At 34.2% G+C, this 15,255-nt stretch overlaps 2 protein-coding genes across 2 annotated transcripts; one reads left to right on the top strand and one right to left on the bottom strand.

Annotated features, from left to right (window-relative positions):
• Positions 1-766: 766 nt before the first annotated feature.
• LOC130810934 (protein FAR1-RELATED SEQUENCE 5-like) lies at positions 767-4,724 on the bottom strand. The gene is made up of 7 exons (XM_057677053.1): positions 4,716-4,724; positions 4,489-4,580; positions 4,314-4,421; positions 4,072-4,163; positions 1,429-3,517; positions 1,296-1,332; positions 767-916 (listed from the first exon to the last, which is right to left on the bottom strand). The coding sequence occupies exons 1-7, from the start codon at positions 4,722-4,724 to the stop codon at positions 767-769; spliced, it is 2,577 nt and encodes an 858-aa protein (XP_057533036.1).
• Positions 4,725-5,025: 301 nt separating this feature from the next.
• On the top strand, positions 5,026-14,319 carry LOC130810078 (cleavage stimulating factor 64). Its single transcript, XM_057676015.1, has 10 exons — positions 5,026-5,317; positions 5,405-5,483; positions 7,662-7,836; positions 9,453-9,486; positions 9,566-9,807; positions 9,883-9,960; positions 11,955-11,990; positions 12,084-12,533; positions 12,765-13,070; positions 14,124-14,319. Exons 1-10 carry the CDS (start codon positions 5,284-5,286, stop codon positions 14,250-14,252), a joined length of 1,563 nt encoding a protein of 520 aa, XP_057531998.1. The 5' UTR covers positions 5,026-5,283; the 3' UTR covers positions 14,253-14,319.
• The last annotated feature ends 936 nt before the right edge of the window (positions 14,320-15,255 follow it).

Raw genomic sequence — 15,255 nt, 5'->3', positions numbered from 1 at the left:
GCTGTCCAATTTTAAAGATAAAAGACGCTCCATTGCCAAACAAGTTTCTATCAGAAGATTAAAGATTCGTTAATGTGAAGTACAAGATGAAGTTGTGAATTTTTAAGTTGTACAAACATTTGATGGAACATAGTAGATAATCAGGCACTTAGGCTTAGGCTTTAGGTTGTACAAGATGAAGTACAAGGCTGATATTTTTGCAACAAAGTTTTTTCAAAATTACAAAACAGAAGACAGTAGCTATACATTGTCATAGTAACTTTTAATCACAACATAGTATCTTTTCTTAAGAACATAGTATCATTCACTTTTGCAACAAAAGTTTTTTCAAAATTACAAAGGAGTTGTAATTACAAAGTGGTATGCTATGTTGTTGGTGCTAACCGCCCCCCTGTATGGTAAACTAAGGAGTTTTCTTGGTTAGACTCAATTCATAAGAGGAACAAGAGAGAGCATGTAGTATGACCGGAATTCTATTTGATAAAGAAGCATTCGTTATCAAACCGTGGGATGCAAAGATGTCATATAAAAAAAATAGATGAACCACAATGCCTATTTGGTAACTCAGCATGTCGAGTATGATTGGCTCCCGTTATGGTGCTCCAAATGTAAACAATTTGGGCACATGAATTGGAGTGTCGGGTTGGCATCAAGCAAACCAATCACCGGCCTAATCTGTTGGTAAATGAGGATGGTTTCAGGCCGGTAAAGTCGAAGTGGGTGAGAAAAAATAAAGGTTTATCAATTGACCAGAAAACCGCCATGTTTAATGGGCAAATTTAGCAGCATGTAGGAATCCTAAAATTGCAGTAACAGCTGATGTTCCTAAACCTTGTGCATCCACTAGTAAGGAGGATGCTATGAATCCAGCAGAACATCCGTGTGCATAACCAGTCAAATGTACAGAAGACAGTAGCTATACATTGTCATAGTAACTTTTAATCACAACATAGTATCTTTTCTTAAGAACATAGTATCATTCACTTTTGCAACAAAAGTTTTTTCAAAATTACAAAACAGAAGACAGTAGCTATACATTGTCATAGTAACTTTTAATAACAACATAGTATCTTTTCCTAAGAACATAGTAGCATTCATTTTTGCAACAAAAGATTTTTCAAAATTACAAAACAAAAGACAGTAGCTATCCATAGTCATCTTAATATAATCTCTTTATCTATCTGTTCTTCAGCATCAATTTTCCTGCATAACAAAAATTTTGCACTTTCATTTACATAATCAAACTATTAAATAAGGATACAATAAAATATAAGCAAATTATATATATTTTATACCTTAAGTGGGGTATCTTTTGTTGATGGGCAATTTCGACTATCATGATAATCAAATTTACCACAAGTTTTGCACTTTCTTTTGGGCTTCTTGCTTTGCTCAATAGTTTGTTCCTTTTCCCCAATTATTCTTTGCCTTTTTCCTTTGTTCTTTGATTGGATTGGGTTTTGTATTTCCATTGTCGAAGATGAACTTGTGCCTACTAACAATTCGATTTGTTGCTCTTTAGTAATGTCCACCCTCACATCATCACTTTCCTCCAATTTTCTACTAATATCTTTTAGGTTTTGTAAAAGTGATTGTAAATCACTCTCACTCCGTTGAGCTAAACCTACACAATTGAATATTTCACACCAAACTTCCCCCAACAACTTCCCCACGTTGTTACACTTTTTGCTCTCTTCAATCAGATTCCCATGCAAATCAAAAATAGGCTTCTTTAATGCTAGCTTCGTCCAACGATCTAAAACATATTGCTTTGGTATTTGTGTTATTTGTCTTGCACTCATAACACAAATCGCATGGGAACATAATATTCCTATCCGTTTAAATAACTTGCAATCACAATCTACCTTCAACTCGTCAATCGAACTTCCCAGTATAAAATTCACCTTGTACATCTTACTTACCGTTGAGTCCAAAACAGTTATATTTTCCACACTTTCATTCTTTTCAATACTTTGAATATAAGTTTTGAAACAAGACTTATAAACTTCATTTTGAAAAAGAAAAAAATTTTTTCTAGTATAGACTTCACCGGCATGTTTTTCAATCGGCAATGGTGTTTTATATTGTGGGTTTGTGTGAAGTGATTCAGCATTGAGCTTATCTTGTTTGTACCTCTGTGCATCCATTGCACTTTCATAACTCATATAAAATTCAACAAGTGTCATGTGAGGGTTTGAAAAGTGGTTGAAGAAACTATTAACACTTTCCGATCGGGATGTAGTTCTCAAAATCCCCCCCAATGGGATATCCCTAAAATATGCGGGTATCCATTGATCTCGTATACTAAATATACTAGTAAACCATTTATCTGTTTGAAGATTGTATTTGGTCATAATTCCCTCCCATTTTTCTTCAAATTCATCTTCTTCTTGATCAATATTCCACACACACCCATTTAATTCTTTCAAAAAATCTTCATTTTTGTTCAATTCCGGTCCAACTTTATCAGTCACTTTACTCATGATGTGCCACATGCAAAGTTTGTGTATTGTGTGTGGAAATACATTTTTAATCGCAATTTTCATTGCAGGGTCTTGATCAGTTATCAAATATGTTGGCATACACTCCCCCATACAATGTAAAAAAGTTCTAAATAACCACTCAAAAGATTCACTATCTTCCTTAGCTAATAAACCTATACCAAATGTAATACAAGACTTATGATGATCTACTCCGGTAAAAGGGGCTAAAACCATGCTATACTTATTGGTGTTATAAGTACAATCAAAAGTAACCATTTCTCCAAATAAACAATAATTCTTTCTACTTATCGCATCGGCCCAAAATAAACGTGATATGTGGTCCTCCTCATCTAAAGCATAATCAAAATAAAACCCCGTGTAAATATCTCTTTTTCTGATAAAATTCTCGATCAACATCTTCCCATCATCTCCTTTGATATATGCTTTCAAATCCCTATGGAAATTCTTAAAATCTTGCATTGTCACTCCCACATTCTCATAACTCCCGACATTTTCCTTAAACAATCTAAAGGATTTGACCGGTCCTATATTAACCCGTGCATTCTTAGATATGAAATTTTTGTGCAACAAAGTCATTTTCCTATTACCCAATAAAAATTGACGCGATGTAGGGCTAACTAGACAATGATTGTGCGCCTCTTCGAATTTTAAAACATGGTATGTTCTCTTCGCTATGTCATATTTCAAAATCAATCTAGCTTTACAACCAATTCTTTTGGTTGATCTCTTATAACGTGCAACAACATCTGCACTTTTCTTAGGGTTAGGTTTTATGATACCCTCCCTACTACAAACAAAATATTTTAAAAAAACAATACCCTTTTTTTTGTAGGTAGTAGATGAACGTATATCAAAACCGCAAATTTCAGCATATTTACCATAAAAATCTAAGGCTTTCTCTAAGTTTTCAAAAGCCATACCAACAAATGGCTTTTTATCAAACTCACAATGAGGAATCCACAGGGTTGAACCATTTGGGGTAACTTGTGTAATAGTTCTTGGAGTTTGAGTCCCTGTATAACAATCCAAAGTTTTTCCAAAATTAAAAAAAGAAGGCAGTAGCTATACATCGTCATAGTAACTTTTAATCACAACATAGTATCTTTTTTTAAGAACATAGTAGCATTCACCTTGGCAACAAATATTTTTCAAAATTTCAAAACAGAACACAGTAGCTATACACAGTCATAGTAACTTTTAATGATAACATAGTATCTTTTTCTAAGAACATAGTAGCATTCACCTTGGCAACAAAGATTTTCAAAACTTTCAAAAGAGAAGACAGTAGCTATACATTGTCATAGTAACTTTTAATCACAACATAGTATCTTTTTCTAAGAACATAGTAGCATTCACCTTGGCAACAAATATTTTTCAAAATTTCAAAACAGAACACAGTAGCTATACACAGTCATAGTAACTTTTAATCACAACATAGTATCTTTTTCTAAGAACATAGTAGCATTCACCTTGGCAACAAAGATTTTCAATATTACAAAAAAAAGACAGTAAATATGCACAATCATAACTTAGTATTTTTTTTTTTTGAAGAACATAATAACATTACCTTCTGACAATTCTTTTTCATTGTTGGAAGTTTTTGGTGAATTTCCACATTTAGCACTTTTTGTAAATCTTCCATAGTATCTCAATCTGAGTCTGTTAATCAAAATCAACAAGAAGATTCACATCAAGATCTGAGTCTGTAAATCAAAATCAACAAAGAAAAACGAAAATGAAAATCTGACTCTCAGTTTTGAAGATACTAAATCGAAAACGAAAATGAAAAACTAAGAAATCAATCAAAACAAATCTGAATTTGTAAAAGGTACACATAAGAAAACGAAAACAAGTAAAGATTTTTGACAGACTAAGTAATCAAGAGAAGAGGAACATTTTCGCAGAAGAAAACGAAAACTAAAAAATGAATCAAAACAAATCGAAAAATAAAAACTATAAAATGGTAAATTTCTAATTTGCATACCTTAATTCAATAGAAGAGGAAGATTTCGCAGAAGAAATCAAAGGTTTTTCGAAGGTTTTTCGAAGGTTTTGAAGGTTTTTCGAAGAGTATAGCTTGGAAGAGAGAAGGCGCTTGTGTTCTTCAGAAAAAACCGAATTAGCTTTTTTTTTTTTTTTGCCCTATTTTTTCCGGCTTGATATCTAGACCATTAGATCTTTGAGAAATCGACGGCTCAAAATCCTTCTCACCCTTCTCATTTTCATACCCCTTCTCATTGGATCCCTCCCCTGTATATATATATATATATATATATATGTATATATATATATATGTATATACATATATATATATATATATATATACACATATATATATATATACATATATATGTATATATATATATATATATATATATATATATATATATATATATATATATATATATATATATATATATATATATATATATATATATATATATATATATATATATATATATATATATATATATATATATATATATATATATATATATATATATATATATATATGTAAAATGCGAAAGAACGAGAATACCAAAAGATAAAAGCTAGAAAGTATCGGTAGTCTACTTCTTCATATGCGAGACAAAGAGGCGCTTAAACCATACGTTTGGTGTTAGTTTGTGAGTTCATCGGAATAGTTAGTAATCGGAAGCTCACATCACAAATCTGCCGAATCAATGGGAAGCACTAATTGAAGAACAATGCAGAGAAGAAGCAGATTGAAGCAAAATACATTATTTATGTGTTATTGATTTTGATTCTTCTTCTTTTTATGGCCTCTTCTCAGCAGCATCGTTGCGTCTTTGGTATTTAAACTTCTTCAGCTTCTTTATTTGGTTATGATTATGATTCAATTTATGTATATGTTTCAATTTTTTTCTGTAAAATTATAGTTGGGAATATACCGTATGATGCAACTGAAGAGCAGCTTATTCAAATCTGTGAAGAGGTTGGCCCTGTCGTTTCCTTCAGGTTAATTATTTTCTGCTCTTTAAAAGTTTTCTTGATTCTTTAAACCCTAGCTAGCTAAACTTTTTGTTGTTTGTATTGTGATTTCAATTGCAATTACTGGGATTAGTAATTGAAGTTATGTACTTCAGTGAGCCAGTTGTTTCAGCATTTATCCGAGAATTGTCTTTGCTGATGAACTGTGTTTTTTATTAGAATTGGGTGCCAATTAGCATCATAATTTTACAAACTGTTCTGATTTCGTACTGCAATCTTTTGATGTGGAATTAAGGGATTGAAATAACTATGTAATTATTGTCTTTGATGACTGTTTCCATATTTTGGAAATGCTTTAACATCTTGAATTTTTGATCTCCAAGATATCCAATTAAGTTGAACACCAGTTAGTTAGACTTAAAATTTAACTTTAGGATGTAAGTGACTGTTGTTGGCCTCCAATTCGAGTTTTATTTAGACACCTATGGAGTTGTAAAATGACTCTTACATATGATCATGGAAGGAATCCCGGGTCACTGAGATGACAAAATGCGTGGACAGGTGGGGATACTCCTTCTCTACCCATACTCATCTCAAATTTTCATACCAATTGTCCACCACCTACTTAGGATCCACAATGGATATAATTTTGATATCCATGCCTATCCAAGTGGACACATTTTTGAAACTATACGTACCTAGTCACCTGCTCTCTAATTAGATATACCCATTACTCATCTCAAGTTCGCAACCATACCCATCTTATACTCCTTATCCCTGCTACTTATTCGTCTATGTATGAACTAGTGTCACATGATTCACTAATTTCCTTACGAATAGTGAACCAGTGAACTCTAAAGTCCGAACATATTGTATGGATTATTGGTCTTGCTAAACATTTTGTATAAATACTTGACCATGAACTCTAAACACCTTTTTTTGAGTCATTTTTTAGTTGGACTGATTTAGAAATATAAATCTCTTCCTTAATTTTTTGTAAAATAATATAATTATAGAATAATATATTTGGTTTCTAATTATAATGGACTATATTAAAATAGCTTATTTAATCATGTACACTTTTTATTTATATGAAGTTGTTGATGACGTCTTTAAACCGAGAGTGTAGGATTCCAAAGTACTTCTATAACTTAAGCCCTTTTTTAGGGAGCCAACAATTTTCAAACAATGATGAAGCATGGAGCCTAAAGACCCATAACAAAGTTGATTTAAGTTAATTTTTGAGCTGATTATAACTCCCTGCTGGATGTAATCGTTGGAGAATTGTCTTGTCCTTGATTGTTTGAGCAAAATTTAAAGATGACAAGGGTCCAAGGTCCGTCCAAGGACATCCAAGAGACATGATTAGGACCCATAAGGCCTAACGAGCCCCAAAGGATTCGAAGCCGATCTACGTTAAAGTATAGACTGCATCCAAAGATGAAATGGAAAGGAGCCAAATATTAACTTAGATCTGTCAAGAGGAGGCGAATATCAATCTTTGATCAAGTGTATAGATCACTTTAAGGGGCCAGCGTTGTCGTTGATTAAGGTCCCGCCTGGTTTAGCTTTGACCTGTCTTGTTCCTTAGCCTTTTGTAGGTGCGAGAAATGGTTCTATTGGATGTGATCTTCTTTGTAATGTTTAGGTCTTGGCACAAAGCATGAAGTATGAATATTTTCTACTAGTGCAGTTTTTCCGGATCCCAAAGGGCTCTGCCTGAAATTCAACCAATGACAGGCCAAGTTAATAATTGACTTACCTTAAAAAAGGTTTATAGGCTTCTAACTACTAGTCTACACTCTCTTAAAATCTATCCCTACAGGCTTGGTGATTGGGATGTATCTTATCATTTGTTTTACCCTTTATGTATTGGCTAAAAAAAATCCGTTTGATCATTGAAGTCATTTGTCTTCTAGTACTGAATGGTGAATTGACTTGTCTATGGAGAATCTTCTTTTTAGGTTAACAAAGAAGTCTTGCATCCGAGTCAAATTAGAGCAATTTGATTTCTCTCTTTCTTTTTAATACATATTTATATACTGGTCACTTTGTATGCTGCAAATTGCAATAAGCCTGTCATGAAGAACAACTTATAACTATTTTGTTTCCAAGAGATGTTGCAAAGATGAATTTGTTCATAATCTATATGATCTCAAGAAAAACATTTGTTTTTTTTAATATGAGTTCTCTTTTAATTTTCAGATTGGTTATAGATCGTGAAACAGGGAAGCCAAAAGGTTATGGGTTTTGTGAGTATAAGGATGAAGAAACAGCTCTCAGTGCTCGCCGTAATCTTCAGGGTTATGAAGTTAATGGTAGGCAATTGCGAGTAGATTTTGCTGAAAATGATAAAGGTGCTGATAGAAGTCGTGAACAGGTAGATCTTTATACTATATGCCAGATTTTGGTAGTTTGTGTTCCCTCCATCTGACTTATAGTTCTATGTTTGTGGTTTCCCTGTAGGATTTCTATCTCTTATTGGCATAGTTACTCTTATTAATTTCGTACGCCTTTGCTTTACTTCCAATTCACTGTGAAGATTCAAACTATTATTAGTTCACAATAGGATTCTTAAATCTTACTTCTTGTATTATAGCACTTCCACTATAGTAAATTTGATTTATTACAATTTACGTTTCCCAAAGATGATGCAAGCACTACAAAGCCTTTAAGGAAAGGGAAAAAAAATTGACCCAGTCGGCAAACTAGAAAGCAAAAACAAGCTTCATTTTCTATTCTGCTCATCATAGGTTACTAACTATATGGAAAATGTAATCATACACTTTGCCATGAATAAGGAAATTGTATCAGCCTAAGAAATACAATGTATTCATTGACATGAATAAGGCCTTTAGGAATGGCAAAGAAGAGTGTATCCCATAAATATATAGGAATTGTTAGAGTCTACAAATTTCAAGACAGTAGAGCATTGGACTACATTAGGGATATGCATTAATCCTTTTTCTCTTAAACTGGTATAGTCTACATAATGAGATACCATGGTGTATGATGTTGTAATATGGATAACTAGACTCGTAGACCTAAAGTCAAATCTAAATTAAGGCAAAGGTAAAAGCTAGAATATGAAGGGTTTTGGAATTAGAGATCTGTAGTAAAATTGTGAAGTGTGAACTTAGATGATTCTGGTGGCTAAAATGGATATAGTTGGGATTTTCTGCTATTGTAATGTGAATGTGCTACTAATGAATTTGGGCCTTAAGAAAGGATCATATCATGATAAAAAAAATTGTTGATGGAGTTTGTTGAGATTGATGTGTTGGATATTGGATCTTTAAGAGATAAATTTGAAATCTGAATGACGATATTAGACTAAAATTTAAGAGTTGTTGATTTTCCAATTAAGATATTGACTGAGTTGGTTTTGCATATATTCAGGCTTCAGCATTGAGCCGTTGACCAGAAGATGCCAACTAGATTATTGGCTCAAGTAGCATGACACCAGTTTATGGGATTAAGGCTTTGCAATTGTTGACATTGATCTCAAGATGCCCTTGTGAAAAAGGTGGAGAACTTGAGAGTAGGGAAGATTGATAAAAGAGATCAAGAGAGGTAATCGATTGTGTGCTTGGAGAGGATAGATATAAGAAAATGGATTTATAGGTGGATAGTTGTAGTAGTTCAGTGGCAAGGAGCGTAAAACTTCATCATATGATCCTCAGGCAATGGGTGTCATTTTGGGATTCAATTGGTCTCAATCCTAGCAAATTTGGTGGTTGCGTTAGGGTGAGAGTTAGCATAGAAGTTTATTACATCCCTAAGCTTTGACATGTTAAACGGGTCATATAACTAAACTCATCTTGGGATGAAGGCTAAGTAGAAGAGTTGCCTTGGCCTTAAATTTCTGCTGTTTTATGGTGATTAAGTTTTTTTTTTTTTTTTTTGGGGATGGGGGGGTGTGGGGGGGTTAAAGTGGGGAAGATGGCTTTTGTTTTATTATAAGCACTGTAATTTTCTGTGCCTTTTCCATTTCAGGGTAGGGGCGGGCCAGGACTGGCCACAAATATTGGTGAGTTTGTTTTTTTCCTCACCTATGTTAGTTGTTATTGGGGATGTCTTTCGTCTTAATGGAGTTTCTCTGTAAACAGATGCTCAAAAGCAGGTAGGAGGTCCAGCTGTTATTGGGGATTCACAATTTCATCAGCCAATTGGTCTTCCACTATCTATGACTGCTGCTTCTGTTATGGCAGGAGCTCTAGGTGGTCCTCAGACTGGACAGATAAATCAAAATGGTTTGCAGAATCAATCACCAGTTGGCAATGACCCTCTAACCCATCATCTTGCCAAAATGTCCAAGAGTCAATTGAGCCAAGCTTTACATGACATGAAGGTAACTACCCCAAAAGAACTGTTATTTAAAGAACTGTTCTACATGTAATATATCTCGACTTTCAATCTGTTACAGATAGTTGCCATGCAAAATAAGGATCTTGCTCACCAACTTTTAATTGCAAACCCGCAACTTTCCAAAGCTCTCTTCCAGGTATTTTCTTCTGAACCCTTTGATTCGTGATATTACTGTAAGGTTTTCCTTTCTTGCTGGGTGTAAGATATGGTTTTTTCATTAAGCTGTGTGTCTACTATTATGTTGGGATAGTTTTATCGTAACAGAGAAGTGCATGTGAACGATAGCATCCTCCATTTTTTTCATTTCGATCTAGCTTTTGATGGTTTATTTTCCTAGATTTGTGTTTTAATTTTGAGCCACAAGCTGTGCAAAATTAAATTTTTACTGTGATATGTTTGCTACTTGGTAGTTGGTACATTGAGATTGTAAAGTCTTGAGTTCACCATGCTCTTTCTCCTGACTATGGGTGTAAAGTGCTGGAAAGGTTTAAACTTTAGTTTGATGAAATCAAATTTACCAAATCTGACTGGACTCAAAAGAATTTGGACTAGATTTGGACTCATTTTTCAAGTCTAAAATGTTTTGACTGTACTTTGACTGACCCTGGAGTCCAAAAACATTTTCAACAATTACTTTTAGTAGCTCTATGCTAAGAAACAACCAATGTGCTTAATGATTTTTTTTGAGTCTTCCATAAAGCTGTTGTTATGTGACTGAAAGGTGACGAGTTTGAATTCTAAAAGCAATCTCTTGCAATAATGTAGGGTGAAGTTTGTCTATGGCTCTACGCTACACCCATGTTGTGGGACCATAGGAAAACGTCATTGCAATTACAGTAACAGTTGCGATGTCACAGACGTGGTACATTGTGGGTGTTAAGTCTTTTTTTGCGGATATCGCAATGTGAATTTTTAATTTGACAAACATTACTCTTAAAGTTTTGGAAATGTAGAAATCGTAAGAAATATAGCTACAATTTTATTTTACAGCAAAAATAAAATGAGCAAATAAGGTTTAGAAATGACTAAAAAAGAAAAGATTCAGAAAAACAAGATAAGTCGAGAAAGGTTTCATCTTAATAATTATTATATGTTTTTGGGCTTGAAAAAAATCATTTGGGGAATATATTTTCGGAAACGTTAATCAAGAGTTTCGAAAATCAAGAGTTTCGAAAACGAAGGTTTTGAAACGAGATTCGGTAAGAAGTTTTCGGATTTGTGTAACTATGATCTAGATTTTTTAAGCATATATTTAAATTAAAACTTATAATGGTTATTAGTCCATGATTTTAAATTACTTTGGTTACTTAACACAGTGTTGCTTAACAATAAGCTCAAAATCAAATGGTCGTTATGTAACATATAGACCTTGTTTTTATTCTATGGGTGAGACCTTCCCCAAATTCTTGCTTTGCGGGGACGCTTGGTGCACCCAATGCCCTTTTAGGTCTTTTATAAAATAAAAATCCTTGCTAAAACTATACACTTGATGGCATTCGCTATCAAATGATTGAATTTACACATCACTTTAATTATTGAGATGTTTGTTTTTCTTTTATCCTTTCATTATTAGTTTGATTGTTAGTAATTATTTGAAAAATTGGCTCGCGAAGGGAATTAGTGACGTGCACCTCAACTTATTGAATTTTGTCATTTGAAAATTTATTCAAATTACACTTAATAGCTTTTTTCACATGGTTTTCATCGACTTGAAAAAGGCATACAACAAGATACCATGGTGGACAATGAAAAAGAAAGATTTTCTTAGGAAATATATTATTAGAGTGCAAGATGTTACAGAACAAATGTTAGGATATGTGGAGGTACAACATAGGGTTTTCTTGTCATAATGTCCTTTATCGAGTTTCGGCCCATAAACCCTTTTTACGGCCATCTTTGATACTTTGACTCGATTGTTTCAAGGAAACTTGCATTGATGCATGTTTGTTGAGGACATTATTATAGTATCAAGTTAGAAAGATGAGACTAGAGTCGGAGCAAAAGATGGTTTAAATTAAAGAGAGTAAAATAAAATACATGAATAGTGAGTTTCTTTGTTTATTATGGTTCCCTGTGTTTGTAGATCTGTGCAGAATGTTCTGAATTTTTTTTGTTTGGATTTGATTGCAGGCACAGATAATATTGGGGATGGTGAAACCACAAATGGTACGTTGTTTAACTTAATACTGTATGAATTATGATAATATTTCAACCGCTATGAAGTAATATTGTAACATTATTTTTCTGGGTAACTTACAGCTGCAGATGCCAAATATAAGGCAACAAGCTCCAAATCCAGCTATTCCAACACCCCAACCTTCAATGCAACTTACCATGCAGGGTCACCCTCCAGTTGTTCAGAATCTTCCGGGGCTGCCCTCTTTCACTCCTATATCCACCGTGTCTCATAATCATATGGTAAATAACCAGTTTTCAGTGCCATTGCGGCTTCATCCTCAACTGCGAGCTCAGCCTCCAAATCTTAACCAGATGGTCAGTGCAGTGCCTGAACATTCTGGATTGTCTTCACTTCCATCTGCACGACCGCACTCTCTGGGTGGATTGCAAATGCCACCTGTATCTTCCTCTTCATTCAGGCCTTTTCAAGCTCCATCAATGCAACCTGCAGGTGCTGGTACAACAATCACACAAAATGCAAACCTTCAGCCTACCTTTCAAAGTCATCCCATGTCAGATTCTGGATATCAGGTAGAACTATTGGAGAGTTTTGTTGTATTTCTTTAGGTTGTATACATGATTAATTTGAATAATGGGACATAATCATAGCAATTTGTAGCCTTGTAAACTCAGTAGAAAAATGAGAAAAAAACTTACAGTGAGCTTAGACAAAAGCCATTTTATAATTCATAAATAAGTAGTGCTATCAAGTTATATTTTCGATCAGAATTAATTTTGTGAATAAATTTGTTGCTGCACCAGGTTGTCTCTTCTGTATGGCCTGCATCGATTGAGGCAACTGTAAAGGACACTCTTGTGCGTCCGCCAACTGTTAGAGATGCAACCTTGGCTGGTGGGACAATTACATTGGCAAATACGACCTCGTTAGATAGAAGAGATTCTCAAGTTTGCCCTTCAAAATTTGTTAAGTTGGATGATGAAAAAGGTGCCCCTTTCTCGTCGGCTGGCTTAGCAGCATCGAGTACCAATGAGATTGCTGGTAGCTCTGGCGCATCTGGTCAAAATTCTAATTTTGAAGCACCAAACACAGAGAATCAAAATCCCCAGGTATAATTCTTATTTTTGAGTCGTCACTTTTTGGGATCCACTATATTTCCAGTCTATTCTTTGTGTGTTGAGTCAATATCTATGGTAGAAACATAAGGATATAGTTTTTGAAAGGAAAGACTGTTAGTTGTTGGGTTCGTGAGAGTGGTAGAGGGGAAACTGGAGGAGACTCTACAAGAAAAGAACGTAGGAGACATCACTGAACAGGCTTGTGATCAAGATGACCCAAAGTTTAATAGGGCCTCTTCACAGAATTATCTCCATGTGGATGGAATGCAAGCAGCTTGAGATCGGTTCAATTACTTGCTTTTATCCTCTTAGACGTAAGGTTTCTGATAGACTATCATCGAGCATTTGTCGGAATGAAAAACCGACCTATTGAAAATCCTTGATTATACATTCACTACACTACTTGATCCATTAAGAAATAAAAGAGTGACTACACCACTTGATACATAACAAAATACACAAGACTCTTGGCCAAGCTATCGTTTCTCTCAATTTAAAGCGCCACAGATGTCATGTACCCGCATAATTGCAAAAGTCAAATGGCTGCAAAATCTTATGTACATTTTGCTTTCTGGAGTCGGTGTATATGTATTCTGTAGTCAAATTTTAAACTCTTCTTGGGGTCTATTTTTGGTCTGTCCTGTGGCATTTATTGCATATTTTATTTTGGCTATGACCCCACAACTCTCAGATAATTGTCATCTATGCGTTTAACTTATCTTCTTATTACATCCACGCATTTCAAATACGTTGCCTTATTCCACCCAACACCAAACAACAAAATTTAAAAATCTATACTTTTAGCAAATTCCGTGGGATGGAATTATTCTTCTACCGGGATGATACATCATATTGTTAGTGAGGTACATACAGTAGAAAAAAACAATATTTTAGGATACGTATAAGATCTGGGCATACGAATACGTGTGCTCATACCTCAACTGTGCGCATCTGCTGTTATAGCTTCAACGATTTATTGCATTAATTTCTATTCGATTAGTTAAACTAAGTGACTATTGATTGGATATTCTTGATGAGCTGCAGTTGCAGCTGCCACCGGATGTGGAGTCTGCGCTATTACAGCAAGTTCTCAGCCTTACTCCTGAACAACTGAGCTCACTACCTCCAGAACAGCAGCAGCAAGTCATTCAACTACAGCAAATGCTCAGATGAAATCTCAATGGTTGGTTTGGATTGAAGGAAATGGTGGAAAAAGAAGACAACGGGAGGGAAATGGGGGGGGGGGGGGGGGGAGCATATTTTCCTCTATTCCAATAGCAAATGAGGAAGGGAGAGGAGAGGAATTTAGAGGAAAAACATCCTTAAAATTTTGTGAGAATAAATCTTTCCCGAGAGATTCGGGATGAAAACTCATCTTTTTTCTTTCCTTTCCCTTCCCGTCCTTTACCCAAGCACGCTCTTAAGAGTTTGTGAGAAATAATCTTAATCTTCATAGGAGCGTTGTTGGGTTTGCTATGATTGAGATATTCTTTGTAATATGTCAGCTTTGTAGAGATATAGATTTGAATCAACAACAAATATTATAGGAAGAGTATAATTTTTTGAGCCAAGATCAACTTTAGATTCTGGTTGTACTTTTACTTTTCATCTCTTTAGATTGTATGCACTTTAAAAATTTTCCCTTAATCACTATTGGGTTCTCCCAAAGATTATGTATTTATTCCCAAACAAAATCTAGATTTTTGCAAATTCAAATTGTTGAATAAGGCGAGTCTAAAATGGCATCATACTCCAATATGATGATATATAAGCAAAGAATATGCCAAAATCATCGGAAAATTTTCCGATGATTTTCTTAATTGAATAAGTATCTCTATCAGATTGAGTCCACTAAAATATAATCTTTGTTATTGACAGTCACTCAAAATGATTTGTTAGGATAGCCAACTCGTAAATTGAATTAATATTTTTGTTTTGGTATTGTTATTGTTATAGTACACCTACTATCAAATTTTATTTACCAAACTTCCATTCAATGTATCATCCATGGCCAAGAGGAGCAGTTGATTATAATATTTTCTAGCATACTGCAATAGATTTTGGCTTTCCTTGATTGTTAAATTTTAGATACAATGTCATAACTTCTATTACATCAGATTGCTAATTCTCCCTAATTAGTTTATCAACAAGGCAACATTGCTAAATGTATGGTTGA

The sequence above is a fragment of the Amaranthus tricolor genome, chromosome 4, assembly GCF_026212465.1.
Source record: "Amaranthus tricolor cultivar Red isolate AtriRed21 chromosome 4, ASM2621246v1, whole genome shotgun sequence".
Taxonomy (NCBI): domain Eukaryota; kingdom Viridiplantae; phylum Streptophyta; class Magnoliopsida; order Caryophyllales; family Amaranthaceae; genus Amaranthus; species Amaranthus tricolor.
The sequence above is the reverse complement of the archived record's forward strand: the minus strand, read 5'-3'. Positions and strand labels throughout refer to the sequence as shown.